The sequence below is a fragment of the Vipera berus genome, assembly GCF_964194415.1.
Source record: "Vipera berus genome assembly, chromosome: 2".
Lineage (NCBI taxonomy): Eukaryota > Metazoa > Chordata > Lepidosauria > Squamata > Viperidae > Vipera > Vipera berus.
This window is the reverse complement of record NC_138203.1, coordinates 133,544,235-133,572,092: the sequence shown is the minus strand read 5'-3', so window position 1 is coordinate 133,572,092 and position 27,858 is coordinate 133,544,235. Positions and strand designations below refer to the sequence as shown.

General features: G+C 41.8%; 1 protein-coding gene across 1 annotated transcript in view; it reads left to right on the top strand.

Annotated features, from left to right (window-relative positions):
• DCTN2 (dynactin subunit 2) overlaps positions 1-25,003 on the top strand; it is a 44,939-nt gene extending 19,936 nt beyond the window's left edge. Inside the window, exons 3-14 of the mRNA XM_081320390.1 lie at positions 12,057-12,153; positions 12,790-12,851; positions 13,193-13,291; positions 13,937-14,097; positions 15,029-15,182; positions 16,409-16,474; positions 17,336-17,374; positions 18,946-19,023; positions 20,122-20,193; positions 22,139-22,241; positions 22,439-22,530; positions 24,491-25,003. Of these exons, the coding sequence (XP_081176516.1) occupies positions 12,057-12,153; positions 12,790-12,851; positions 13,193-13,291; positions 13,937-14,097; positions 15,029-15,182; positions 16,409-16,474; positions 17,336-17,374; positions 18,946-19,023; positions 20,122-20,193; positions 22,139-22,241; positions 22,439-22,530; positions 24,491-24,577 (1,110 nt within the window). The 3' untranslated portion in view covers positions 24,578-25,003. The remainder of the gene's footprint in view (positions 1-12,056; positions 12,154-12,789; positions 12,852-13,192; positions 13,292-13,936; positions 14,098-15,028; positions 15,183-16,408; positions 16,475-17,335; positions 17,375-18,945; positions 19,024-20,121; positions 20,194-22,138; positions 22,242-22,438; positions 22,531-24,490) is intronic.
• Positions 25,004-27,858: the final 2,855 nt, after the last annotated feature.

Here is a 27,858-nt window from a genome sequence, read left to right as displayed (position 1 = left end):
TCTGCTTTTTTTTTTAATTTAACCTCCAGAGCCATAGATACAACTCAGCCTAACAGATAATGGTAACTATTATCTGTTTATAAACGATGGCTTTCTAAAGCAAAAGAGGGGAGATAATCTTTTCCCCTTGGAGCTTCCCACTTAATGCTGCCCGCATTTTCCCAGGCTGCTTTAGAAGTCTCGAGCCATTGGTGCTTAGTCTAGCAAAGCATTAATTTGATGCAGTGGCAGAAACCCATTTGCTGATGAATTTTTAAGGCCTCTTTCTGGTGATCTCCACCCAGCCTGCACCACTCTCAGTAACAGGTGAATTCACCTTCTTCTTTTTCAAAACATCTCCCTTTTACGGGGCTTTTGCCCCCAAGGTGCCGAAAATTGAAATAAATCAGGTGAGGGGCAAGCTTCACAGAAATGATTACCTTGATCAATGAATATATTTTGAAATTTTGGTATGTAGTGCACGTGAAAGCCTTCTAATAATTTTTTTGTCTTTTCTTCCCTTCCTTTTCCTCGTCTCCCCCCCCTTCTTCTTCTTAACTTCCCCCACCCCACCCCATTCTTCCATCTCTGGTGAAAACGCAAGGAGCTGGTAAGAAGCCTCACCTTCCTTCTGCTTTGGTATTTGTGCTGAGAAGGGGTAGCTGCTAACCTCTCTATCTTTGCCAGTGCTCGCTACTCTGAGGGACTGAACTTTCTGTATTTTACGCATACATTTTTCACTGGCTGCCGAAATACAAACAAGTAGTCCTCATTTAGTGACCACAGCTGGGTCTGGCAACTTGGTCACTAAGTGAAGTGGTTGCTGAGGGAAACTGCAACTGGGCTTACAAGTTGTCCTCCTGCTTTCCTTCGCTTTACAGATCGGCAAAGATTGTAAATGTGAGGACTGGTCACCAAGTTACTTTTTCACTTGTCGAGGCAAACGGTCACAAAAACAAGGCGGTTGCTAAACGAGGACTACCCGTATTGTTACCTACGGCTGAGAATGCTCATGATTGCTTCTTCCACACCACAGTAAAAAAAGTACTGCGCAATAAGATGACTTTGGCTTGGCTTTGCCAGCTTTTCCTGCCATTCAGTTTTCATATTGACCTGATTGGGGGCGTGCTTTCTATATTGGCCCTTTCATTAAATCATCGCAAACAAGGGAAAGGCAGAGCCACTTACATTTTATGGTTGTTAGGGTTAAGCAAAGACTCCTCCCAGCAGACTGCCTCAAAATAGAAGATGAAACCCTTTGCCATCTAGCTTAGTGGCCCGTCATACATAGCTTCTTGAAGACAGACCTACAAGCAAGAGCTTAGAGCAGTAGACCTCTTTGGTGGCCCTTGAATGGGTGGAATCTGTGACGAGAAGCTAGATACTTTTCATCCTTCCTCAAAATTGGATAACCAGAACAGTGTACAGTATTTTAAATTGGTTATTGAGAGAGGGGAAGAATTGCTGGGGTAGGAGTGGGAGTCGTAGTAAAGCAGTATAAGGTCCCTTCGCATAATGATTGTGCTATCTTGATTAGTGGCTCACAAACAGAGAGCAGTAGCCAGCAGGGTAACTTCACCTAAAGGATATTTTTTTTGGATTACTTCAGTATAAGGCACTCAAGATGTAAACTCTAGATTAGCTAGTCTTTGGGCTGAGTAGATCTTCTTTATAGTCTTTCCAACCCAACAGATTATTGGAAAGGAAATATATAAAGGGTTTCAGCCCTCTGACTAGCAGCAGGGTATAAACTCTGGAAAAACACAGGGCAAGATATGGCACAGAGAGAAAGAGATATGGAGTTCAGAAGCAAATTGATCCATGTAATCATATTTCCCCATTGTGTCCCTGAGGGAGGAGCAATTAGGCATTGGCTGTTGCTAACTCTTCTTTTCTAATCCAGCTCCCTCAGCGCAGAGAGAATTTATAAGAAGTTCGAAGGCACTCTGGAAGCCAATTTCTGTATATTTCCCTATCATATATTTTTTTAAATTGTTACTGATAGGATTAATAAATTTTGAGCCTGGAGATTTATTTTGATTGTCAGATTCAAAGCAGCATGATGTTCTTTCATACAGAAATATAGTCCTGGTTATCCAGTTATCCCAAGAATTCTCATTTCACTAGCCACCTCATTGCAGCTGTTTAAAATTATGCATCAATAAATCAGTAAAACTTTGCTTGCCATCTCTTTGAACACATCTATCATAGAGCTAAATCCATTGTCATTCCACAGAGTCTAAAGATAGATTGATGGATAATCAAGATTGTTAATTTGGTCTGGGGAGAATTTCATTTTGACTGTGTAAAGATGACTCTGAGTGATCAGTTCATGAAGAAAGCCAATCTATCAAGTCAACGGGAACAATATTTTGGGAATACAATCTTTATTATTTTATATATAAGTGTGCCTAGTAATAGTACACTCTGGGTGGTGTACCATCATAAAAAACTTGAAATGCAGTAAAATATGTTATAAATAAATTATATTAATTAGTGATGCAATACCATTAAAGGGGTAATTTAAAATTCTAGCTATCTAAAATAGAGAATATCCGGCATCAAAATTATAGTGTATAGACAATGGTTTAAAACGCTAAGGCCATACAATTTTTAACAGCTTGCAGGACCTATTCCTAAGCATAAAGAGCCTTCAAAGAGCCTTGGTGGAGCAGTGGGCTAATGCCTCCTTAAGTAACACCAGCTGCCTGTAATTAGTGCAGGTTTGCATCCCACCAGGCTCAAGGTTGACTCAGCCTTCCATCCTTCCGAGGTAGGTAAAATGAGGACCCAGATTGTTGGGGGCAATAAGCTGACTTTGTAATAATGCCACTTGGGGGGGCGAAAGCCCTAATAATCAGGCATATACATAGAATGAAGGCTATTGCTAAGCACATTGATTTGTGCTTAGATTGTAAGCCGCCCTGAGTCTTCGGAGAAGGACGGGATATAAATGGGATTAAAATAAATAAAATAAATAATAAAGGTACTAGGCAAACCTCTACCGCTGGGATGGCCCCACCACAAGGGAGGCCCTGCTTTACTTAGTCCAACTCTGTCTCTTTAATAGGATGTCATTAGGTAATATTTTTCATCCAGCTTTATATATATATAGTAGTATTTCATTGGGATACTCTCTGATCTTCTATATTTGAGATGATTTTACTCTACTCAGAAAAGCCCAAAGGAAGGAATTGCATTTTGCTGGATGGACTGACCCTTTTACTGTCATATTTACCTGAAGAGAAAGTGAACTGTATTTTTGTTCTAGATAAATAACAGTAATAAAATGAGTCCTCTTGTTATGGAACGCCTTGAAACATTTTGGTGTGGTCAGGTTGGACTGTATATCTCACAAAAGAGACTTATATTAGCACAACAGATTTCTCTTCCACACATATCCCTGCACTTGGGGTGGGAGTATCTTCTGAAACAAACTTTACAGGTATATAAGAGGAAAAATGTAAAGGGCAGGAGAAATGGCTCCTCCTCTTCTTCCTGTCACCGTAACATTGCTTCCACTAACCGAAATATACCACTAGATGCAAAGTAAAATGTAAAACATTCTATTCCCTTTTACAAGTGAGACTCAGACAAGCTTGAATGAAATTTGGTAGAACCATCTGGGGCTAGAACAGGGGTAGGCAACCTTGGCTCTTTTATGACTCGTGGACTTCAACTCCCAGAATTCCTGAGTCAGCATAGCTGGCTCAGGAATTCTGGGAGTTGAAGTCCACGAGTCATAAAAGAGGTCAGCTTGCCTACCCCTGGGCTAGATGAATTACCAGTTGATTTTTCCCAGGAAGAATCTGTGGAAAAAGATATTAAACCTTCACCTCTGCAGCTCAAACCATCGCTATTTTCCTTACTGGTTCAAGGAAATGCATCATTTTGTTTTTTTGCTTTGTGCTTTATTTATCAATTGAAGGCCAATGTAAGGAATTCTGGAAACATGGTTTCTTGCCAGTCTTTATCAAAAAAAAAACCACACCCATATTTTTTTTTAAAAATGGAATTTCCACTCAGCCAGTGGTGATTACTACGTAGCTACAGCTGGTTCCATATTTCAAAAATGAGTGTACTATTAATATATAAAAAGTTATTTGCATAATTTAGTCCAGTTCAACCATTTTCTGAAAGCAGAATTGGAGTACCGCTGTTGAAGTTCCAAATGGCACAGATTTTCTGACTGCTCATTTATTAGTACAGGTAGTTCTGGATTTACAACCAGTCATTTAGCGTCAGTTCAAAGTTACAACAATTCTGAACAAAAAAAGTGACTTACAACCGGTCCTTGTGCTTACAGTTGTCACATCTCCATCGTTATTTGATCAAAGTTTGGGCGCTTGGCAACTGGCATCTACCTACGGCGGTTGCAGTGTTCTGGAGTCATGTCATCATCTTCCCAACTGGCTTCCGATGCAAAGAATCAATGGGGGAAGGCTGGATTTGCTTAACAATCACATGATTCATTGAACAACTGCAGTGATTTGCTTAACAACCATTGTAAAATTGGGTGTGACTCAGTTGTTTTCCTTAGCAATGGAAATACCGGTCCCATTTGTGGTCTTAAATTGAGAATTATCTGTACTATAGGCTCCTTTTTAACTTCAAAAGCTGAATGTCTTGATATTGCAAAATAGGCTTTTCCACTTTGGTGCTCTCCAAATCTGTTAACTACAGCCTGCATAATTTATGTCCATGCTGCCTGAGTATGTTAGAAATTGTAAATAATTTCTTTTTACAAGGGACAGTGCTAAGGAGGTATATTCACATTATTATTTAGTATTTGAAATAGATGAATTAATATTTTTCAGCCAAAATAGCAGAGCAGGGGTGTCAAACTGCCAGCCGGCGGGCTGGATGCATCATAGCGAAACCGCGCCCACCCCATTGCCTGGAATGGCAAAAAAGTCATGAAACGTCGCGACACGTTACGTGACATTGCGAGTTTGACTCCCCTGTAGTAGAGTAACCAGTTAAAATATACTGCCAAAAATTACTTAAGCATTTCATGTTTACTCCTGCAAACTCAGTTACTGGGTTATTAAGTTCAATTTTACAAATGGCATTGATGTAGGAAATTTCAAGAAGAAAGTATTTATGTATGCATATACAGAGGCACATGCACAGATACACACAAATGAAACATTTTGTCACAGGAAGGAATATTTGAACAGCCCTACCTTTAATGTACTTAGAAAACTGTGTACGGTAATGCATCAAAACCATGGACCGCTGCAGCAGAACATTTTTCTGAATTGCACTTCAATTGTTATAGTATTAACAAATTGTTAGTATTTGCTATTAACACTAAATATTTTTGATTAACACTATTAATATTTGCTATTAAAGCCCAGCAGTTTTAATATTGGGTATTAAAATCTAGGGCCTGAAATACTTTCCATAGTTTAAAAGGATCATTAATTTATAATTCTTTGGCAAGCTGTCCAGAGTCGTCTTACTGGGGAGAAAAGGGAGGAGGGAGAGAGGGAGGGAAGGGGAAGGAAAGGAAGGAAGGAAGGAAGGAAAAAGTTGCACTGAAATATTTCATTTTACAGTCTAAAAAAAAGAAGAAAAAAGTCTGCACCTATTTAAAAAGAAAAGCAATGTCTGTTATATAGTAAGGTAAAGGTAAAGGTTCCCCCGCAAATGCGTGCTAGTCATTTCCGACTCTAGGGGCCGGTGCTCATCTCCGTTTCAAAGCCGAAGAGCCAGCGTTTGTCCAAGGACATCTCCGTGGTCATGTGGCCGGCATGACTAGATGCCAGAGGCGCACGGAATGCTGTTACCTTCCCACCGTAGTGGTCCCTATTTTTCTACTTGCATTTTTACGTGCTTTCGAACTGCTAGGTTGGCAGAAGCTGGGACGAGTAACAGGCGCTCACTCTGCTACGCGGCACTCGGGATTCGACCCGCCAAACTGCCGACCATCTGGTCGACAAGCTCAGCGTCCTAACCCACTGAGCCACCGCGTCCCTTATATAGTAGGGTTGCCTTATTGGTGATATGGGTGGCATATAAATTTAGTAAATAAATACAAATAAAATAAAACTGAGAGAATCCTTGCCATATTGACTTAAACCCACATTTTTTTGCTGTCAGAATCCTGATTAGTCATTTCCTTGGCCTAAGGTCAAGTTCTCACAGCCTGTTGGGCCTCTTGTTTGTGCTTGAGGAAATTTACCCTCGAATAAAGTGGCTAGGTTAGCCATATGTCAGAAAGGCTGTCTGAGACCAGAGAGGATGCTTGGACATTGCCCGAATGCAGGTGGCATTCTAGAGAATTGGCTGAGATAGGATAGGATACAAGTCAACTGGCTACAGGTTTCTTTGTATACCTATAAATGACTTTGCGGTCTTGGGCAAAAAGAAGAAAGGCAAAACTATCTTCTTTTGTCCCTTTTTAAACATACATTTTCTCCTCTTTTTTTTATGTACTTCAAAGTACAGTGTCCCCGTACTTCAGTTTTTTTTCCTTCTACAACTTGCTTCCTATTTGAGGATCCTCTGGAAAGCTCCTGGGAGGTTCCCCTAAATATTGTTGAAATTTCTCAGTTTCTTTTGGCGGGATCTGTAGGTAACAGTCCACTTCATCAGACTGCCCAATGAGGATGGTCATGGCAGATTTTCAAAAAGCTCTTAGAATGGCCTCCTCCTTTATTCTACGTCTAGATTTATTAATATTACATTCACTGTATAAAGGTATTCCTAAGCTACTTTAAGAGCATAACTATTGCAACTGCAACTGCAGATTTGAAAGACGCTTCTCTGCAGAAAACCCTGTTGCGACTCCATTATCCTGCTAGCTGCTACTGGCTGCAGAAGTGAGCAGGTTAAGACAGTCTGGCTGGAGGTGGGGGGAACTTCTTTATTTGCCTCCCTTTCAGCACAAAAGTGGTAAAAATATTCAGTTATACTTAGCTGAGCCATTGTTATTAGGCACTGACTGCTTTGGGGATGCTCGGAGATCACTTAAGCATTCCAATCCTGCCCCTTGGAGATGGGAGTGAGAATCTATATAGCAGTGTTCCAATCTCTCAGGGGCTGCCACAAAGAAGAGGGAGTCAAGCTATTCTCCAAAGCGCCCGAAGGCAGGACAAGAAGCAACGGATGGAAACTAATAAAGGAGAGAAGCAACCTAGAACTAAGGAGAAACTTCCTGACAGTTAGAACAATTAACCAGTGGAACAACCTGCCTCCAGAAGTGGTGAATGCTCCAACACTGGACGTTTTTAAGAAGAGACTGGACAGCCATTTGTCCGAAATGGTATAGGGTTTCCTGCCTGAGCAGAGGGTTGGACTAGATGACCTCCAAGGTCCCTTCCAACTTTACTATTATGATTATTTATTTGACATTTAAATATAACTGTCTTCCAATTTAAAGATGGTTGGGCTAGAAATTAAACTGCTAAAGAGTGAGGCTTTTGTTTTAACATGATGCAGCAGCAAAAGGCTTGCCAGTGGGCAAAAGACTGGCATTGTGTGCTTTTGAATGACATTGGAGCTCACAAGCAAATGCAAGTAAAATATTGTTTTCCTTCAACTTTTCATCCAATCCTTGCAGTTATGACCTTTGTAGGTTTATAAAACAAAGGAAAGCTGAAGTAAGTTCATCAGCACAGTCACAGTTTCACTTAGCAACTACTTTGCTTAATGACCGAGTTGCCTGGCCCAATTGTGACGCTAAACGAAGAATATATTATTATTTATGTTGTATTTGTCATACCATTAACCATTAATATTAAGCCGCCTATAAATTTGTCATCCATTTGGTATTCACTGCATAGCAAATCCTTCAGCTATTTGCAGCTCATACTTTAATTAATAACTTTTTACTTACTATTAATAAGGCTAAACCATCTTTCAGATTTTAATCAACTCACCCTTCCTGTACTTTTGAGCTCTCCCAGATGACTAGAGATGAGAGAAGTTAATCAGAAACAGACCAACAGATTGGAAAAGACAATAATAGACATTCTTTTTTATTGCTCCACATGGTTTAACATAAGTAATCTTTCTGCGATTGTAATATTTTGAGAGTTCATATTATATAGTTAAATAGGTATATTAAAAGATTTGTTAGCTAGCTATTATAATGGCTACCATAGTTTTACACTCCTGTGATTTCTGGTATCGATAGCATAAGAAAAAAAATAATTGCATTACGAAGCCATACAATTCCAAATAATATGTGCAATATTTTCCGCCACGTTCCCACGTTAAAGTAGATTTTTGTAAAATAGATTAAAGTTACTTTTTGTAACAATTTACAGAATAGATTCTGCTGGCAGCATAATCATGTCTTGAGAGATCCCACCTGCTTTTGAAGCTTGCCTTTATGACCACCCCCACCACCCCCAACGTTGTTGCATTAGGGTTGCTTCCATCAGTGTGTTTTATGGGGTTTGTGTGTTTGTGTGTTTTTTTTGCCATTGGTATTTTGAGAACAATTACTCCAGAGGCATTTAATGTGAGAAAGCAAAGGGAAATAAAAGCAGAAGTTTGAGCATCTTGTAATAGCTCTTCAAAAGCAATCTGGCTCCTGATGCAGCCATATATTTCCCATCAGAGTCCATTAAAGTCAAAAGGGCTGACATCTCTTAGCTTGGAGGAGGGGAATTAGGATCATAAAAGAACAGAGTTATGTTCCATTGCTGCAAGGGATCTGCTTCTCCCCCCCCCCATTTCTGTCTATCTCTTCCAGCCTTTCCAAGAAGCTGCATAAGGTGCAGGGAGGAGGAATTAAGCTCTAATTGAGCATGCCTAGTCACCCTCAGCCAGCACAGCAATGCGTAGTACAGGTAGTCCTCGACTTATGACCACAATTGAGTCCAAAATTTCAGTTGTTAAGTGAGACATTTCTTGAGTGAGTTTTGCCCCATTTTATGACCTTTCTCGCCACAGTTGTTAAGTGAATCACTGCAGGTAAGTTAGCAAGCCGGTTAAGGGAATCTGGCTTCCCCATTGATTTTGCTTGTCAGAAGCTTGCAAAAGGTGATCACATGACCTTGGGCCACAGCAACGGTCGTAAGTACGAACCAGTTGCCAAGCATCGGAACTTTGATCACACGATCATGGGGAAGCTACAAAGGTCGTAAGTGTGAAAAATGGTCATCAACCACTTTTTTCCAGTGCCGTTGCAACTTTGAAAGGTCACTAAGTGAACTGTTGTAAGTCAAGGACTACCTGTAATGAATAGGGCCTCATTATCCATGGCTTACTGTTGCGGGGTTAAGCTTGATTTAGACTTGTCCACAACTGCCTGTATGTGGCGATATATACCTACGCTGCAAAGGGGTTGATGGATAAGCTTAGGTTGTGGATGGTTGCAGACGGGCTGGCACCCACACCTCCCAAAGCTCAGTTATGCATTGTGTGGAGATGTGTGGCGTGCATGGTGATTGGTTCCTCCAATTTCCTGTTGGGAGGTGGCTGGAAGGCAAGGCACTTTCAAACATCGTTGTTAACATTGGCAGAAGTGTAAATGCAACAGCTGTGCAACCGTCTCTGGTCGACAGACGCATACGTTCCCTGATGTGCAGTGACGCAGAAGTCTGACCCCAGCTTTAGCGAATGAACCCGGCCACATCATTGATTGCTCGTGCTTTTTTCTGCCATCCTTTAGCAGGGCATCAACTGGGCACTGCCCTCAACTTTGCCTCCTTCGGAGTAAGAAGCTAGATAGTTCAAAGGTTAGGCCAGGCAGGTTGTGGTGCTTCCTTGAGGGGACCTGTTCCCAAGGGGGTGACAAGGCACACGCACCGTGCCCTTGCGGTCCTCTCTGCCACCGGCTGAGTGCATTGCAGAGAAGAAGCAATGTTTTGTTCCCGGTTAGATAAACCACCATGTGAACATAGCCCCACCTTGTGTTTTTGCAAGGCATATATTCTCTTGTGCTATGTAGAGAATGCCAGAAAGGTGGTGAGGCATTCTTAAATTCCCATAAATGGAACCAGCTTAAGCTCATTGGTGTAAACCTTTTACCGATCATTTATGTTCGTAATCAGTGTGACTCAGCCCTCTGGATGTTTTCATTATCCTGTAACCTTATGACATGCATATGTCACACTGTGTTCTGCAGTTGTTACTGCTAAGGCAAGTCTTACTTGCAAGCCTATTCTCCCTTCCTCACAGTTACCTCACGTACAAATTGCCTCTCTTTTCTCATATTTTGAGTGCGGGGATTGGCTGTCATTGGAAGGCTTATCTTTCAAGACCCAAAGATGAGCAGGAGAATGAGGCTATGATGAGAATTTTGACCTTACTCTACTAACTCTGGAACCTCTTGTGGAAGACTGGCCAAAATGACCTTTCAGTTTGATTCCCTGCCTTCCTCATTGTTATTATTATTTTTTTTGGTATAATTCTTTAAAATGGAGGGGAGCTATAACAGTAGTTATGCTATCAGTCCCAGGTAGCTTTCCTTGTCTTTTTAACATACACCTTGTTTTTAACCCTGCCCATTCCTTCGTTTTCAAAGCCATTCCAATTTTCCAAGCTAATACTCAGTAAATCAAACTAATACTTGATAATAGTCAACTGCTTTGATTTTTCCTCATCATCTAAAATTTTATCTTTCTTGTAATGGGAGAAGTAGCTTCCATCATTTTAGATGCTATTTGTAGTATCTAAATATGCCTTTAGTATACTCTTGGGTTTGTAACGATACTTGGAAATTGATTGCTTAGTGGTAAGAGGTGAGGTGTTGGCATTCTGGCATTAGAATTAAAGTGCCAGTGTCTTGACCATGAAGACAGATTTTCCTTCTAAATGTGGACTTAACAATCACCCACAGTGTTGACTTTGCTATTTTATTTATAGATGAGTTTATTTTTTATGCCACCCCCATCTAAGACTGAAGGTGGTTTTTGCAAAATACTAAAACAAACTCAGTAATCATAAAACTAGAATATCAGTAAAACTCATAATTAAAACTGTCTTAATCATCATAATTTTTGATAGACATAATGCCAAGAATTAGCTGCTATGTGAGTTCCACAGGCTTGTTTTTCCCTGTTGGTCATCAAACCAAGTATGGACTGGGTCATTAAAAAAATAATTATTTGTATATAGACAATATTTTATTTTAGCCTGGGCAGTAGAAGAACAAAGGCCTACTATAATGTTGAATAAATGGCTCAGAAGTAAATGGCATTGTCCTCCCACCCATATACACACTTACTGTACATACTCAACTTTCAAGAAAAAAAATCAGGAGTAAAAACAGTGTTTATTCAATAGCCATGTGGACTTGGACATAAGCAGTCATCTTGGTTTTGCAAATAGGGTTCTGGTCAACATTTGCAGACCAAGGAATGTAGACAGCTAGAATTGTGCCAATCTAAACACTTGAATATTTTTTCCTTTTTGAAATAGAATGTGACAATTAGCTGTTTCCGTCCATGTTGACAAGTCATTTGTGTATCCTGCTAACATCTACTTGTATGAACATCTCTATTTAGTTACAGAGTTGTAGATCTGAAAGGGAAACAAAGAACTGCCCAGTCCTTAAATGCATGCATAGATTTGTTTGGATAAAGAGAATCTCTCTGTGGTGGAGAGGAGACCGAAATGGATCCAAACCAGAGGTCTTCAAAGTTGGCCCATTTATGACTTGTGGACTTCAACTCCCAGGATTCCTCAGCCAGCGTGCCTGGCTGAGGAATCCTTGGACTTGAAGTCCACAAGTCATAAAAGGGCCAATTTTGAAGACCCCTGATCTTTTAGGAAACTCCAATAAACCAAACTGTGTTAATGAGGAGAAATCCATTCCTCCCTGCAGCTGACCAATGCAGAGCTGATTTTAACCTTGGGGATTCACTTTTGACTCCAGCGATATATATAAAACTATATAGCCAGTGAATTGTTGCTCGGGCTGATATTTTTTGTCAAAAACAACATTGTCACTGCAGCTTGATTGGGTTGCTGCTGATGGAGCTTCTCCTCCTCTGTTCTGTGGACCTTTAAGACCAGTTTTTGGAAAGTGATGGGTGCAGTTAGGAGAGGAGGAGATTGGAGAGGAGGAGATAAAAGAAGGCTTCGCTGTCTAATACATGTCTCCTCTCTTTGCATAGGAGGAGCTAACTAGCACCAGCGTGGAACACATCATAGTCAACCCTAATGCAGCTTATGACAAATTTAAGGACAAGAGAGTGGGTACTAAAGGGCTAGGTAAGTAATGCTGTCATGGGCCCTTAACAATATATCCAGGGAAGAGCAATAGTTTCAGATTCTCCCCTAAGGTAGAAAATGGTGGCAATAGTAAACTCTTACAGTAATCCACAGAGAGGACCTGAAGGTCATGATTAAAAATATCCTAATACATGTCTGTCCATTAAAATTATAAATCTGCATTATTTATTATCCTGTGTTTTATTTGTGTCGCTGTGTATGTGCAAAGTATATTTTCTGCAATTTTTCATTAGGGTTGTTGTTGGTTTTTTGTTTTTTGAAATTTGAAAATCACAGTATCATGGCCTACAAAGGCAAAAAAAAAGACAATGCCCACATGATAATGGCAGTGGTAATACATTATTTGCCCTGAAATATATCTATCTGGGTGATTTTGTTGGTGATGTGAGGACTTGCAAATGATGAGTACCATAACATTAGAGTTTATGCCAGAGTCAACAGTGCAGCCAGGGATTCCAGACACATTGTGACAAGAGGAAATGATTACAAAATTCAAAAGGGAGGGAGTGTAATACTTATCTGCTTTAATTTAAATTTATGGAAATATATGAACCTGCAATTCAAGTGGTCTAAAAATGCAAAATTAAATGTCCCCCCCTTTTTTTTGTTCTATAGATTTCTCTGATCGTATTGGCAAATCCAAAAGAACTGGCTACGAGTCTGGAGATTATGAAATTGTAAGTTGTTGACTTATTTGGACAAATTCAATTGAAAAGGGAGTCTTCCAGTCCAGTTCTAGTTCAGCTCTCCTCCCCCCCCTACACACACACACACACAGAGAGAGAGAGAGAGAGAGAGAGAGAGAGAGAGAGAGAGAGAGAGAGAGAGAGAGAGAGAGAGAGAGAGAGAGAGAGAGACACTCTTAGGTGACAGTGCAGGGAGAAAAATCATTTCCATAAAGCCCACTTTTAACTCAGGAATTGGATTAAGGTGGAAACTGCTCTCTCTTATCTTCTATTACATTATCAGCTGATATCCCAAAGTTCTAACCTTGTTCTTTCCTGCCTTTTTCATTCAGTTAGGAGAAGGACTTCATGTGAAAGAGACCCCTCAGCAGAAATATCAGCGACTACTGCATGAAGTTCAGGAGCTGACTGCTGAAGTGGAGAAGATCAAGGTAAAAGTCGAAGATAGATAGAGGAGATCTGGAACCTGCTGAGGGGGCCTTAATCATAATCATAATAGTAAAGTTGGAAGGGACCTTGGAGGTCATCTAGTCCAACCCCCTGCTCAGGCAGGAAACCCTATACCATTTCAGGCAAATGGCTGTCCAGTCTCTTCTTAAAAACCTCCAGTGTTCGAGCACTCACCGCTTCTGGAGGCAGGTTGTTCCACTGGTTAATTGTTCTAACTGTCAGGAAGTTTCTCCTTAGTTCTAGGTTGCTTCTCTCCTTGACTAGTTTCCATCCGTTGCTTCTTGTCCTGCCTTCGGGCGCTTTGGAGAATAGCTTGACTCCCTCTGCTTTGTGGCAGCCCCTGAGAGATTGGAACACTGCTATCATGTCACCCCTCATCCTTCTCTTCGTTAAACTACACATACCCAATTCCAGCAGCCGTTCCTTGTACGTTTTAGTCTCCAGTCCCCTAATCATCTTGATTTGCACCAGACTAAGCTGGTCCAGAACTTGGTGTATTCTTTAATTTCGGTGTGTGTGTAAAATTAAGTGCTTCCTCAGATAACGTCCTTTGCGTTAAAATTGGAGGGGAGGGAGCTGTTGATTATTAGACTTCTTCTTTAACCCTTGCATTCCTGCTTCCTCAGAATAGCGTAAAGGAGTCCTCAGCAGAGGAGAAACTGACCCCAGTCGCTCTTGCAAAACAAGTGGCTGGCCTGAAACAGCAGCTGGTCTCCACCCATCTGGAGAAACTGTTGGGACCAGAGGCGGCGATCAACTTAACGGACCCTGACGGTGCTCTGGCCAAGTAGGTTGTGGTGGGGACTAGGACTTCCTTCAGGGAGTAGCTTTTATCCCCAGCTTTTTCAGTCAGACCCTCTGCACCTTAAGGGTCTGAGGAGATTGCGAGTGCCCCTTCCCAGTCAAGCTCAAGGTCAAATATACCTTTTCTTTCTCTCAAACTCTCTGAGGGGGTATAGAGGTAGATATTTGAGGGAGCACCTGCTGCCAGCATCAAGCTCCCTTTGTCCTGTGCGCTCCCATAGGGAGGGTCTTCTCAGGGTACCGCCGGTAAAAGATTGCCGGCGGACAATACCCAGGGGGAGGGCCTTCTCTGTGGGTGCGCCGGCCCTTTGGAACCAGCTGCCTGTAGAGCTTAGGACCGCCTCTGACCTCCGCTCGTTCCGCCGGGACCTGAAGACCTGGCTCTTTGAGCTCTCTGGCCTGGACTGAGGTTATTAATTGGGGTTTTAATTGGATTTTAATTAGGATTTTTATATTCAAGGTTAATATAATCATTTTAATTTTTGTAATTGTGGTATTGTTTTCTTTTAAAAAACCTTGTGAACCGCCCTGAGTCCTATGGGAGAAGGGCGGTATATAAGTCTAATAAACTAAACTAAACTAAACTAGTCCTCCACTTACAACAGTTCATTTAGCGACTCTATTCGAAGTTACAGCGGCCCTGAAAAAAGTGACTGACGACTATTTTTTCACATTTCACGACCGTTGCGGCATCCCCAACGTCACGTGATCAAAATCCAGGCCTTTGGCAACTGACACATATTTATGACAGTTGCGGTCTCCCAGGGGGTCATGTTGATCCCCTTTGGCAAAGCAAAGTCAATGGGGGAAGCCAGAATCACTTAACCATAATTGCTAGCTTAATTGCTAGCTAGTGACTCAACTTAAGCACCGTTAAGTTCTGTAAGACTTTGTGGGCTTCTGCCTTTTTTCAGGCGTTTGCTTCTTCAACTGGAAGCGACAAAAACTGCGAAAAGCGTCTCTGCTGGTGGGAAAGGTGCTGCCAAAGCCCCAGCGGGCCCAGAAAACACCGTGACATACGAACTGCATTCTCGACCTGAGCAAGACAAGTTCTCTCAAGCTGCTAAAGTAAGAACGGGAGATGCTTGTTCTCTGGGTCCTCTCACGAGATGGTGGGAGGGCGGGGTGTGTGTGTGCCTTAGAATAGTGGGGGGCGGGGGGGGGGCGAAGTATGTAGAACCAAAGGTGAGTTACCTTTCCCCAGGATTGTCTTGGTGGGATTCTTCCACAAGCTTTTTAAACTTTTTAAACATCTGTAAACCACGTTTTAAAATATGTCGTCTTTTTTTTTTTTAAAAAAAAATTGTAAGTTGAAAAGAGGGATATTTATTTATTCTGTGTTTTTTTAATTTAATGTAATTTAAATTTTAATTGAAATGATTTGTAAGACTGCCCATCTTCAAAAACCACCTCTGAGTGGTACATAACAACAACAACAACAACAGAACAGTACTATAAAAACCATAAAGCAGAATCCAAACCCACTGCTTCAATTATCCCCTTGGGATGCCCCAACAACCAATCCAAAAGAGCCCCAAACAACATCTACACACACACACACACACACACACACAAACACAGACACATGTCTCTCTGTGTATGTTTATATATGTGTGCAATATTGAAAACAAAATATGACAGATAGTGGAAGTAACAGAAGCATAATTGACAATTGACAGTAATTGACATCTGAACCAGAATCACTACTCCTGCATGGAAACTGTTAAGGCCTTATCACAAACTTATCACAGCCACTGTTGCTCTGCTTGCTGCTAAAATATTAAGGTGACTTTAGAAAGGAAAAGTAGCATTGGGGAACTAGAATTCCAGACTGTCTCCAGATTTCTGGGGCTATTTCCTTATTTCTGGCACTGTGTACATCTTAAAATGAAAGCCATGGCTGATCCCATTTCTAATGAGCTCCATGAATTTGGTATATTCAACACTGAAGGATTTGTTCATCTGTTAGAAATCCAGGGTATTCTTCCAGAAATTGCTGAAGCAGGGAGCCAGCATGATCATTGGGAAAGGATGCTGGGAGCGATATTTCAGTGCCACAAGTTCCCACTGCCTGGCCCATTAACTTGTTTTTAGTGGCATAAAAAAAACACACCACCACCAAACCTGTTCTTTGAAGTGCCTGCTTCCCGGAAGACTCATCTCAATTCAAAACAAAACTTTAGAAGCACTTTGCCTGTTTGATTCCAAGCTAGCAGAGATTTGTGGATCAGAATTGGGGAGTAAAATATCTCATTTGTGTGTGTGTGTGTGTGTGTGTGTGTGTTCCTTGTCAGATAGCAGAACTGGAGAAGCGTCTGGCTGAATTGGAAGCGTCGGTTCGTTGTGAACAGGATGCGCAGGTGAGAGACACAGGGGGCAGTAGACTGGCAGGTTGCCTCACAAAGATGGGGGTTTTAATAGATTGTAACGATCCCATATAAACTTATTCATTACTCAGGCCTGAGATGATTTTTTTTCTTTTTTCTTACGGAGAAGCATAGGGAAAAATATTGTACTTTATGTCAACAGCTAAAATGCAGCAATGGATGGATTGCCTGAAGAAGAGCTTTCTTTTTGGGTCTTTCTAGGGCTATCCGCTTTCCTTACTAGGTGAATTCTGAGATCTAATTATGTTACAGATGAAGCAAAAACTTGTCAAGAGTTCGATTTTAATTCAGGGGGGAGGGGGAGGAGCAGGACCTCACATTGTAAGAAGGTTGTAGTGGCCTAAATGGGGGGAAACAGACTTGGACTCAATTCAGACTCAGGCTGAGTGGCTGAAGATTTGGGGCCTTCCCAGACACAGAGAATTATCATCTTTGGCTCTGGATGGGGTTGCACTACTCTGGATAGGCCAAATGTGCCTTTTAGGGGTCCCCTCTGACTCATAATTTCAGTTTGAACAGCAGATAGCAGCCATGGCTTGGAGCGCCTTTTGACAGTCTGTTTTATAAATCAAATTGCCCCCATACTGACAGTCTCTCATGCTTTAGTCACTGTCATCTGGATCGTTATTCCGGCATTCCCCATCCAGCATGGGAATTGAAGCATATATGTTAATGTTGCAAGTTGACAAGGTTGAGAGACACCGGCCTGTATTAAAACAATGGCATATCCTTGTATTGCAGACTAACATCCTTGTTACAAACTGAATGGCATTGTATTAAATCACCATTTCTCTCTCCCTCTCTCTCCCCCCCCCCCCGTCTTATCTACCGTAGAATCCTCTGTCTGTTGGACTGCAGGGTGCTAGCTTAATGGTAAGGCACTGATTGGGTCTTCTCTCTTGGGCCTCCTGTGACTAGGAAGGAATTAAATGGGATGTCTGCTTTTCAGTAGTAAGCATGAAGGAATCCTGTAGAATGGTTTATACTGTGGATGGTTGCAAAACCATATTGTGATTGATAGCTGCTGTACAAAACCTTTGGATGTATGCCTGTTAATGAAATCCTGGAAGTGGGAGGGTGGGAGAAAGAAAGAAATGGGGGTGGGGGGAATAGATTTCAGTAAAGTATGATTGAGGCACATATTTTTTGCATTTGCAAGATGTTCTAGACCAGGTAGTTGAGATCAAATCGAAGGGACAGGGAAATTGCCAAGAGCATTTTGGTCTGGCAAAGTATATTTGTTTCTTATCTCCTGCAGAAGGCAGCATGACAGTAAAATGTAATAAACATTGTTTCAGGGGTGTCTGCAGTCAAATAGTAAAAATGATGACCACAATGGTGTGATCCCCAAGCTCTGCCTGTTTTTCTTATATGTGACAAGCAGAGCTTTGAATGCACTTTCAGGGCTGTGTTCTTGATTTCTTTTTAACCATATCCTGTGGACCCCCAATGTTATTTAATGGTTTAAAAGGATCTCATCTTTCCTAAATGCTATATAGGGATCGAAAGATCAGTTATAACCTCATACTTAGAATGACTAAGCTCTTGGTGACATAATCTCAATCATATCTGTATTTCTGGATATAAAAGCTTCCTCATCCTTAAGTTTGTATACACACATTAACCTCAGACAGTATTATCAGTCGTAAATACTCCATGGTATAGCTGGCTATGGATATACGGTATATACAAATACTTAACACATATCTCCCTTGCTTCCTGCTAATAAAGAGAGAAAGAAGCTGTGGCTTAGGGAGTTAAAACAACTGCCTAATATATAATCAGCCCAGGTTCGAATCTCAGATAAAGGGTATGACTGACTGATGAGAATAAAATAAGTTTGAAATGGCCATCTCAGCCTCCCTAATTCTTTATTAGCAATTTGAATAATTTACACAAATAATGAGCTGTCATAAGTTGACTATATCCTGTGGATAGCCTTGGGTTAGGCAAAAACAGGAAAGAAAGAGTTAATTAGCAAGGTGTATTTAAAAAAAAGCCTTGACAAATACTTAACATATAGATAGATAGAGAGAGAGAGAGAGAGAGAGAGAGAGAGAGAGAGAGAGAGAGAGAAAGGGAAAGAGAGAGAGAGAGAGAGAGAGAGAGAGAGAGAGAGAGAGAGAGAGAGAGAGAGAGAGGTAGGTAGGTCAGTCTTGGCGTATTCGGGTCTTTTCCCATGTAAGGCAGGGGTGTCAAACTGCCGGCCCATGTGCTGGATGCGTCATGTCAAAACTGCACCCACCCCATTGCCAGCAATGGGAAAAAAGTCACGATATATCGCGACACGTCACATGACGTTGCGAGTTTGACATCCGTGATGTAAGGCCTAGAGACTGCAGGTAAGGCTATGTTTGATTAATCAGAATGTTGTAAGCAGTTAGATTTTCATTCTCTGTGTTGTCAGCTGAGTGATTTACACTCTTCAATCCCAACCATCGTAGGAAACTGTGGAACTTCTGCAGGCCAAAGTCAACTCCTTAGATGTGGCAACTCTGGACCAGGTAGAAGCAAGGCTACAGGTGAGTCTTATTCTAGGGTTTCTTTTTTATATAATTTTATTAATAGTTCTAAAAGGGAAGATTTAAAATATGAAGTAATATAAAGTGAAAAAGAAAAGAGGAAAAGAAAGAAATCGAAGAGAAAGCTAAAACTGACAGCGCAGGTGGTTAGATTCTATGCAGCATCAGAAACAGGTAATCAATCCATCACAGCTATTTTACACAATCAGTGCAGCAAATCCTTTTGCATTATCACTCTTCTACATTTCAGTATTTAATTACTATGGGCCTCACAGTTTAAGGATTAATATTATAGTTAGGCCATGTTGTGTTTTGCTCATGTGCAACTGACAGATTGGATGCCAAATTGTGATTTTAATACAGATTTTATCTGTCATTTATTATATTATTCCAGAAATTTTAACTGGATATTCCTATAGTATTTTTAATTTGCTCTGGTCTCTTTGACCGTAATAAGCATTGACTTGATTTGAAAAGTTGAAAGTGCAACAAAGAAAAAAGAGTAAGTGAAAAATAGAAAAGAAAAAAAGATATAAAGAAATGGCTTCCAGTTTTCTTTACAGCAGTTATTAACAATTATACATTTACTCCTTTCTCTAAAGTTACAATATGTCTCTCCTTTCTATTACCTATCCTATCTAATCTTCAAAACCCTAAATCGTAAATTCGGGTTTTTTTTTTCCTGTTTTCTGGAAAAAGTTCATAAGGGGTTTCCAATCAGCAGTAAATATAAATATTGTCTTGTCTCTAATCAAAGAAGAAAGAGTTCCATCATCTTCACCAATCGTTCCTCCATTATAGGTATTGCCAAATGTTTCCATCTTTGTGCCTACAATAATCTTGGCTGCAGTTATCATAGATTAAAAAAAAAAGTTCCATTCCTTTTTTTCCACCAGATGTTGACTTGGAGGCTTTTGAAGATTAATAAGCAGTTGAGAGCAGGGGACTATGTGGTGGAACTGCTGGACAAACAGCTGGAAAATGTTTCCCTAGGGGGTTTCCCACCAGGCAGTACATTTGTGCTTATCAGATAGGATTTTGATATTGTGGCAAGGTTTCATGCTCTGTTAACATCAGATTTTTTTTCCCCATTCCTAGAGTGTTTTGGGAAAGGTGAATGAGATTGCCAAGCACAAAGCCACAGTAGAGGACGCAGACACCCAAAGCAAGGTCAGCTTCTGTTTAGTCTGTCTAATACAGCACGTGATAAATCCACAAACCTTTTTTTAGAAGACAGCGTGTACACGCAGGTTCTCCTTAGGCCATGCCTATTAGGTTCACTGTTCAAAGTTACAATGGTGTTGAGTAAATGGTACAGGTAGTCCTCGATGTATGACCCCCAATTTAGCCCAAAACTTCTGTTGCTAAGCGAGGCATTTGTTAAGTGAATTTTGCCCCATTTTACGACCCCTCTTGCCACAGATATTAAGTGAATCACTGCAGTTGTTAAGTTATTAATACAGTTGTAAACCTGGCTTCCCCATTAACTTGGCTTGTCGGAAGGTCATAAAAGGTGTTCCCGGGGTGATTGCAACCATCATAAATAGGAATCAGTTGTCAAGTATCTGAATTTTGATCAGGTGACCATGGGGATGCTACAGCGGTCATAAGTGTGAAAAACAGTCATAAGTCACATTTTTCAGTGCTGTTGTAACTTTGTCACTAAATAAATGGTTGTAAGTCGAGAACTACCTGTACTTTAACATTGGTCCTCAGATTTCCCCCCATTGCAACATCCCTGCAATCACATGAACACAATCTGGATAACCAATATCCGGTTATTGCATCGTCACAGCAGGCGGCAGTCACGTGATTGTGATTTTTTGATGTTTCTTGCTGGCTTCCCACAGAATTTGCTGTTATGACAGGTCCTCCCTTAATGGTGGTAACCAAGACTGCTGGAATTGCCATCACTTAAGTGCTGTGGTCACATGACACTGCACTTTGTAACTGTGTTGCTTAGCTACAGCCATTCTGGTCTCAGTGGCCATTGTAACCGTATCAGGAAAATTTTAAAGCAATTGCTTCTTTCCCTGGACTTCTTTCCCTGGAAGATATGGTGGGTGGATTTATTTTATTTATTTATTTGTATCCCGCCTTTATTATTTTTACAAATATCTCAAGCAGCGAACATATCCAACATATCTTTCTCCTCTTATTTTAAGCCGGGTAGGGAACCATGCCCCCCTTTATGACTTGTGGACTTCAACTCTCAGAATTCCTGATCTAGCCATGGTGGCTCAGGAATTCTGGGAGTTGAAGTCCACAAGTCATAAAAGGGGGGCATGGCTCCCCATCTCTGTTTTAAGGAAATTCCAACCAATACAGTACATCTACACTTAGGTGAAATCATATTTTGCTTTTTGAATCTGGTGTATATGCCTGGCATTCAGCAAGGGCAACATTTGTTTCTGGCGGATAATCCAAGTATATAGGGATTTGTACTGCCTGTTACCTCTGCAGCTGCTACACCTAAGTCAGATTTTGTTTTTAATAGCTTGAAATATTAATAATCTGTTGCATCAGGTAGCTTAAAGCTCATGATGACTCTAGATCTTGTGGTTTCCTGGGTTCATTTTGTCAGCTCCGGAAGAGAAAACAGAGCATTTATGATTGCTCTGAGCAAACAATAGTCTTGATTCCTCGTTCAGATTCTGCCTTTAAAAATTGGAGATTGCACTCTCACGTCCCCGTATAGGTTTCTGAGCAAGGAGGAGGGAGCGTGACGTGTGACATGGGCTTCTTTCATAACAGGCACGTGCACCCTTTGTTTGCTTAGCACCTACTAGTGGCTAGCATTTGATTGTGTGAACTGAACTTTGCTGGATAGCATCATAACTAAAGCATGGCCGGGCAAGATGACTGTTCTGCCTGCACACTAGAGCTGAATATTTGTAATTTATGCACTAACTATGTGTTGGTTGGTTAATGGTTGGTTAATAATGGATTAATGCCAACCGGCTCATCAGATTTGAGGGCCAAATTTTTGTCTCAGGCATGCATACGTGCATATGTTAACCTGAGTGCTGTGGAGTTTCAGAAGGTCGAGGCTAGGGCCAGATCCTCACTCCACTTCTCTCCTTGCTCAGGATCTTCCTTTGTCTCTCCTGAATAGGTTCATCAGCTGTATGCACTTGTGCAGGAGTGGAGCCCACTGGCTAGCACCCTCCCTGAGCTGGTCCAGCGCCTGGTTGCTGTGCGGCAGTTGCATGAACAAGGTGAGTTCTCGGGCCTGTTTGGATGACGGCGAGGACTTCTTCTGAAAAACCAGGAAAGGAGCACCCTCGAAGTCACGGATTCAAAAAAAAAAAATATTCTCAGCCTTTGGGCTTCTTGTTGCCCCGAGGAGCAATCTACTGCTGAAGAGGTTTTTTTTTTCTTTCCCCCAGCTGACTTGGGTTCTTCTTGGTTACAGCCATGCAATTTGGGCAGCTCCTGACTCATTTGGACACTACCCAGCAAATGGTTGCTAATTCTCTGAAGGATAACGTCACTCTGCTGACACAGGTAAGACTTAGAACGCCCAGAGTCACCCGGGGTAGTGGCAGTGTCGTCGTCGCTAAGACCTCTACTACCTGATCTGCATGGATGGTGTTTGCATGTCCCTCTACAGATGAAACACGCTTGCACGTCTCACAGTGTTTTAAGGGTAGGGAGCAGCTGTTGCGTTCCACCAAAAGGTATAGCGGAGTTGTCTATCCCAGGGGCAGGCAACCTTGGCTCTTTTATGACTCGTGGACTTCAACTCCCAGAATTCCTGAGCCAGCCATGCTGAGGGGAAAGGGAGAGGTTTCCAAGCTGAGCCATGCTGGCTCAGGAATTCTGGGAGTTGAAGTCCATGAGTCATAAAAAGAGCCAAGGTTACCTACCCCTGGTCTATCCTATGACGGTGTGGTCTAGAGGGAGGAATTTTGATAATGTAACATTTACTCAAGATCATATAGTTTTTAGACATTATCACTGTGGAAATACGTTTAGCATTTTCTTAGGAATGTCTCCTGAACATCAGAGGTCAGAGAGTAAGATTTCGGAAGAGGGCTGGTACCTAGTTTTGCAACAGTTCTGACTGATAGTGTCAATAGAGTCCTCAATAGATAGTATCAATAGAGTCTGTTCCTCCTTACAGAACCTTAAAATTCAGGAGATGGAGGAGATCTCAGAGATAGATCAACTGGTCCATCCAGGAATCCACTGCTAGTGCAATTTCTTCCTTGTAGTGGTGAAACCACTGGAGTCCCTCTCATATGGCATTGGTCTTCCTCCAGCAGCAGCTCTCCCTGTCTTGCCACATTGTAGAGGAATTAAAAGGGAAAGTCCTAATACAGTGTTCATCAAGGAATCTGAGGTTTTTATAGTTCTAGAATCTATATCTAAATCTGAAAAAAGGGGCAGATAGGGCAGTGGCCCCATCAGAGGATTTGGGGTTCAAGTAAATGTTCTGATGTTAGGCTTTTTTCCTGGCATTCCATGCTCAGCTTGGGTGTTGGGAGTTTAATATTATTAAAACTAAAATTCACTAATAGATGATAGAGGGATGAGAGAGAGGGAGGAATGGATGGAGAGATGATAGATATGAGAGAGAGATGATAGATGATAGATGATCAATATAGATGATAGAGATGATAGATGATAGATGAGATATAGATGATAGATGAGATAGATGATAGAGATGATAGATGAGAATGATAGATGAGATAGATGATAGAGATAGATGATAGATGAGACAATGATAGATGAGATAGATGAGATAGATGATAGATGATAGGTGAGATAGATGATAGATGATAGATATGATAGATGAGATAGATGATAGAGATGATAGATATGATAGATGACAATAGATGAGATAGATGATAGAGATGATAGATGAGACTGATAGATGAGATAGATGATAGAGATGATAGATGATAGGTGAGATAGATGATAGATGATAGATATGATAGATGATAGAGATGATAGATAAGACAATAGATGAGATAGATGATAGAGATGATAGATGAGACTGATAGATGAGATAGATGATAGAGATGATAGATGATAGGTGAGAGAGATGAGAGATGATAGATGAGATAGAGATGAGAGATGATAGATGAGACAATGATAGATGAGATAGATGATTGAGATGATAGATGAGATAGATAATTACGCAACATTTTGCAAGTGTTATGAAAAATGTGAAATACAATGGATTTGCCCAATTTATTCTGTGTGAAGGACGCTGCTATTCTTGATGTGTATTGAATTGGCTTGCTAAAACCTTGCCTCTGGTTATTAGACATCAGCGCCACCCTAAAGCATTTGGGGTTCCAGATGGTAGATGACCTCAACTTGGAGCTCCTGGGTTTTGCGCTGTGTATGGTGGGAGGAAGGTCTGCCAGGCGAGAGCTTGCCCTGAAGGGCTCGAGGGAATGGGCCTGGCGGCTTCCCCTCCGTGGCTGACCACTCTCCCCTCACCCTCTCTCCCTAGGTTCAGAAGGCCATGAAGGAGAATCTAGCTGCTGTGGAAGACAATTTTGCCAGCATCAACTCACGGGTACAGAAGCTGGCCAAATAAACCTCCTTAACAGAAAGGCAGGGCAGGAAGATTTGCCCACTCTGTAAACACACCCACACTAATCACTCTGTCCCTTACCTACCTTTGGCCCTTTTCTTGCACATTCCTAGCAGGAGTGGAACCTTCCCACAGGCCAGAGGATTGAGGGCTTCTCTGTTAAAAGGCAGCCGTGCCCCTCCCTCCTCCCATTGTTTTTCCACTGTCCCTGAAGGTTGCTGATCGCAGAGGGGAAAGTCGCACACCCTAGTGGGCGGGGAAGCTCTGTCCTGGCGAGGGGGGTCATTCTTGGCCCATTTCTTGAGGAAGGTGTGCTGCTTCTTTGGCCCACAATGAGGGCCTTTTACATGGAAAGGCGTCTTTAACCCTTTCAGCATGGAGTTGAATTGTGTTGTATAATTATTTTCTGTCATTAAACTCTGATGCTTACTGCTTTGTGCTGCAGTCTTTTTTTTTTAAACAACCCTGCGACATGATACAATCTTACGTGTGTCTCTTGCCTTTAGATGATTTGTTGTATTTTTGTCTGTTTTCATCAGGGATTAAACTCTCCTTTGCTACTTCCAGGCCTAGAGTGGTTGTGTCACTAGGTATCAGTGGGAGACTGCGCAGCAAAGCCAGGCCTGTGAGCATGTAGTAGGCCCGGGGGTTGAGGGGAGAAGAGAGATCCTCCAGCTCATGGTCTAAAGTTGGGCTGTGAAAACTTGCCATCTGGCACATGAGGCAAATGAGGCCGCACATTCTTCTCTTCCCTCTGGGGAACCAGCAGCTTCAGGGTTACCTTAGAAGTGGGCCTCGCTTGTGTCTCCAGAAAGGAAGAAGAGAGCAGAGCTTTGGGCCTGTCGCGAATGGGTGCTTTTTTTTTTGGCCTTTTTTTTTTGGAACGTAACACCACTATTCATTTCTGATGCGCCCTCAGAGCTCAAAGGTATACAAAGCAACAGAAGCAAAGTGAATCTGTTAATCCCAAATGCACAAATTACCCTCCTTAAATTTCTGCCTGCCGCATGCAATTTCAGTATTTTCAGCAAGAAAATTAAGACCCCTCACCTTCCCTCTTGGCTCCCCTCCTAGCAGTTACTGTACAGCATGGAGTACCTCTTAAGATACTGAATTGTAGTGGATGCTCTGGAAATGAAATGCAGCTACCAGACGAGTTCAAAGATTTTTTTTCTGTGTTTCCATTATTTTTGTATAATTTCTTCCAGAATGATATTCAATATGATACACTGAGCTTTGAAAATCAAAAGCATTTGGAAGATTGGTTATCAGGCAATACCACTGGAGAAAGGGGAAATTTGTCTTGAATCTTTTGTTGTTGTTAGTTGCGAAGTCATGTCCGACCCATCGCAACCCCATGGACAACGTTCCTCCAGGCCTTCCTGTCCTCTACCACCTTCTGGAGTCCATTTCAGCTCACGCCTACTGCTTCAGTGACTCCATCCAGCCACCTCATTCTCTGTCGTCCCCTTCTTCTTTTGCCCTCAACCTTTCCCAGCATTAGGCTCTTCTCCAGTGAGTCCTTCCTTCTCATTAGGTGGCCAAAGTATTTGAGTTTTAGCTTCAGGATCTGGCCTTCTAAAGAGTAGTCAGGGTTGATCTCCTCTAGAACTGACCAGTTTGAACGCCTTGCAGTCCAAGGGACTCGCAGGAGTCTTCTCCAGCACCACAGTTCAAAGGCCTCAATTCTTTGGCGCTCAGCCTTTCTTATGGTCCAACTTTCACAGCCATACATTGCAGCTGGGAAGACCATAGCCTTGACTATATGCACTTTTGTTGTCTGCTTTTTAGTGTGCTGTCTAGATTTGCCATGGCTTTCCTCCCGAGGAGCAAGTGTCTTTTAATTTCTTGGCTGCAGTTCCCGTCTGCGGTGATCTTGGAGCCCAGGAAAATAAAATCTGTCACTACCTCCATTTCTTCCCCATCTATTTGCCAGGAATTGAGAGGGCCAGATGCCATGATCTTGGGTTTCTTAATGTTTAGTTTCAACCCAACTTTTGCACTCTCCTTCACTCGCAACAAGAGGGTCTTTAGTTCCTCTTCACTTTCTGCCATTAGAGTGGTATCATCTGCATATCTTAGGTTGTTGATATTTCTCCCAGCAATCTTAATTCCAACTTTTGATTCATCTAGCCCACAGGTCTGCAACCCGCGGCTCCGGAGCCACATGCGGCTCTTTCAGCCGTCTCCTGCAGCTCCCAGTCCTCTGCCATGTGCAGTCCCCCCAAAAAAAGTGGGACTAAAAAAGTTCAACCAATCAATTCAAATATGCAGGGTAGGTGCCTATCTTGCCTTGGCTCCACTCTTCAGTCAAACCCTGTTCTGTGCATGCACGCATGTATGCGCATGTGCACACATTTTTTTGCGGCTCCCAGTTTTTCCTTTTGTGAGGGAACCGGTTCCGAGTGGCTCTTTCACTGTTTCAGGTTGCTGACCCCTGATCTAGCCCTACCTTTCTCACAATGTGCTCTGCATATAAGTTAAATAGGCAGGGTGACAGTATACAGCCTTGCCGGACTCTTTAGGTAAAGGTAAAGGTTCCCCTGCACATGCGTGCTAGTCGTTTCCAACTCTAGGGGGCAGTGCTCATCTCCGTTTCAAAGCCGAAGAGCCAGCGCTTGTCCGAGGACGTCTCCGTGGTCATGTGGCCGGCATGACTAGATGCCAAAGGCGCACGGAACACTGTTACCTTTCCACCGTAGTGGTCCCTATTTTTCTACTTGCATTTTTACGTGCTTTCGAACTGCTAGGTTGGCAGAAGCTGGGACAACTAACAGGCCTTCAATCTGTTACACGGCACTTGGGATTTGACCCGCCAAACTGCCTACCATCTGATCGACAAGCTCAGCGTCCTAACCCACTGAGAGGTGACTTAATGTCACTTCTGATTGTAAGACTCAACTTGGGAGTTTGTTCACTGAACTTTGCCCCCAATTTTCCTTCCAGCAGTATTTTGACACCTAAAACACTGCAGTTACATTGATCACATTGCCCTAGTCAAATACATAGGGATTATTTTTGTGGATTAACCCACTTCATCTCCTCTTAGGGACAGAACGGTAGCCAATGTAATGATACAAAATTTGTATATGCAAGGTTCTAAGTTCAATGAAAAGATGAACTGGGAAATATTGGATTAAAATCCAGGACATTCTTAAAAAACAGTATGATAGAATTATAAGACTCGTCACAGCTTTTTCATGTTGCCTATGTTGAATAAAGAAAAAATGATTGGGTAAATGCAAAAAAAAAAGTCCAGTACAGGGAAGAAAAAGCAATCTTTG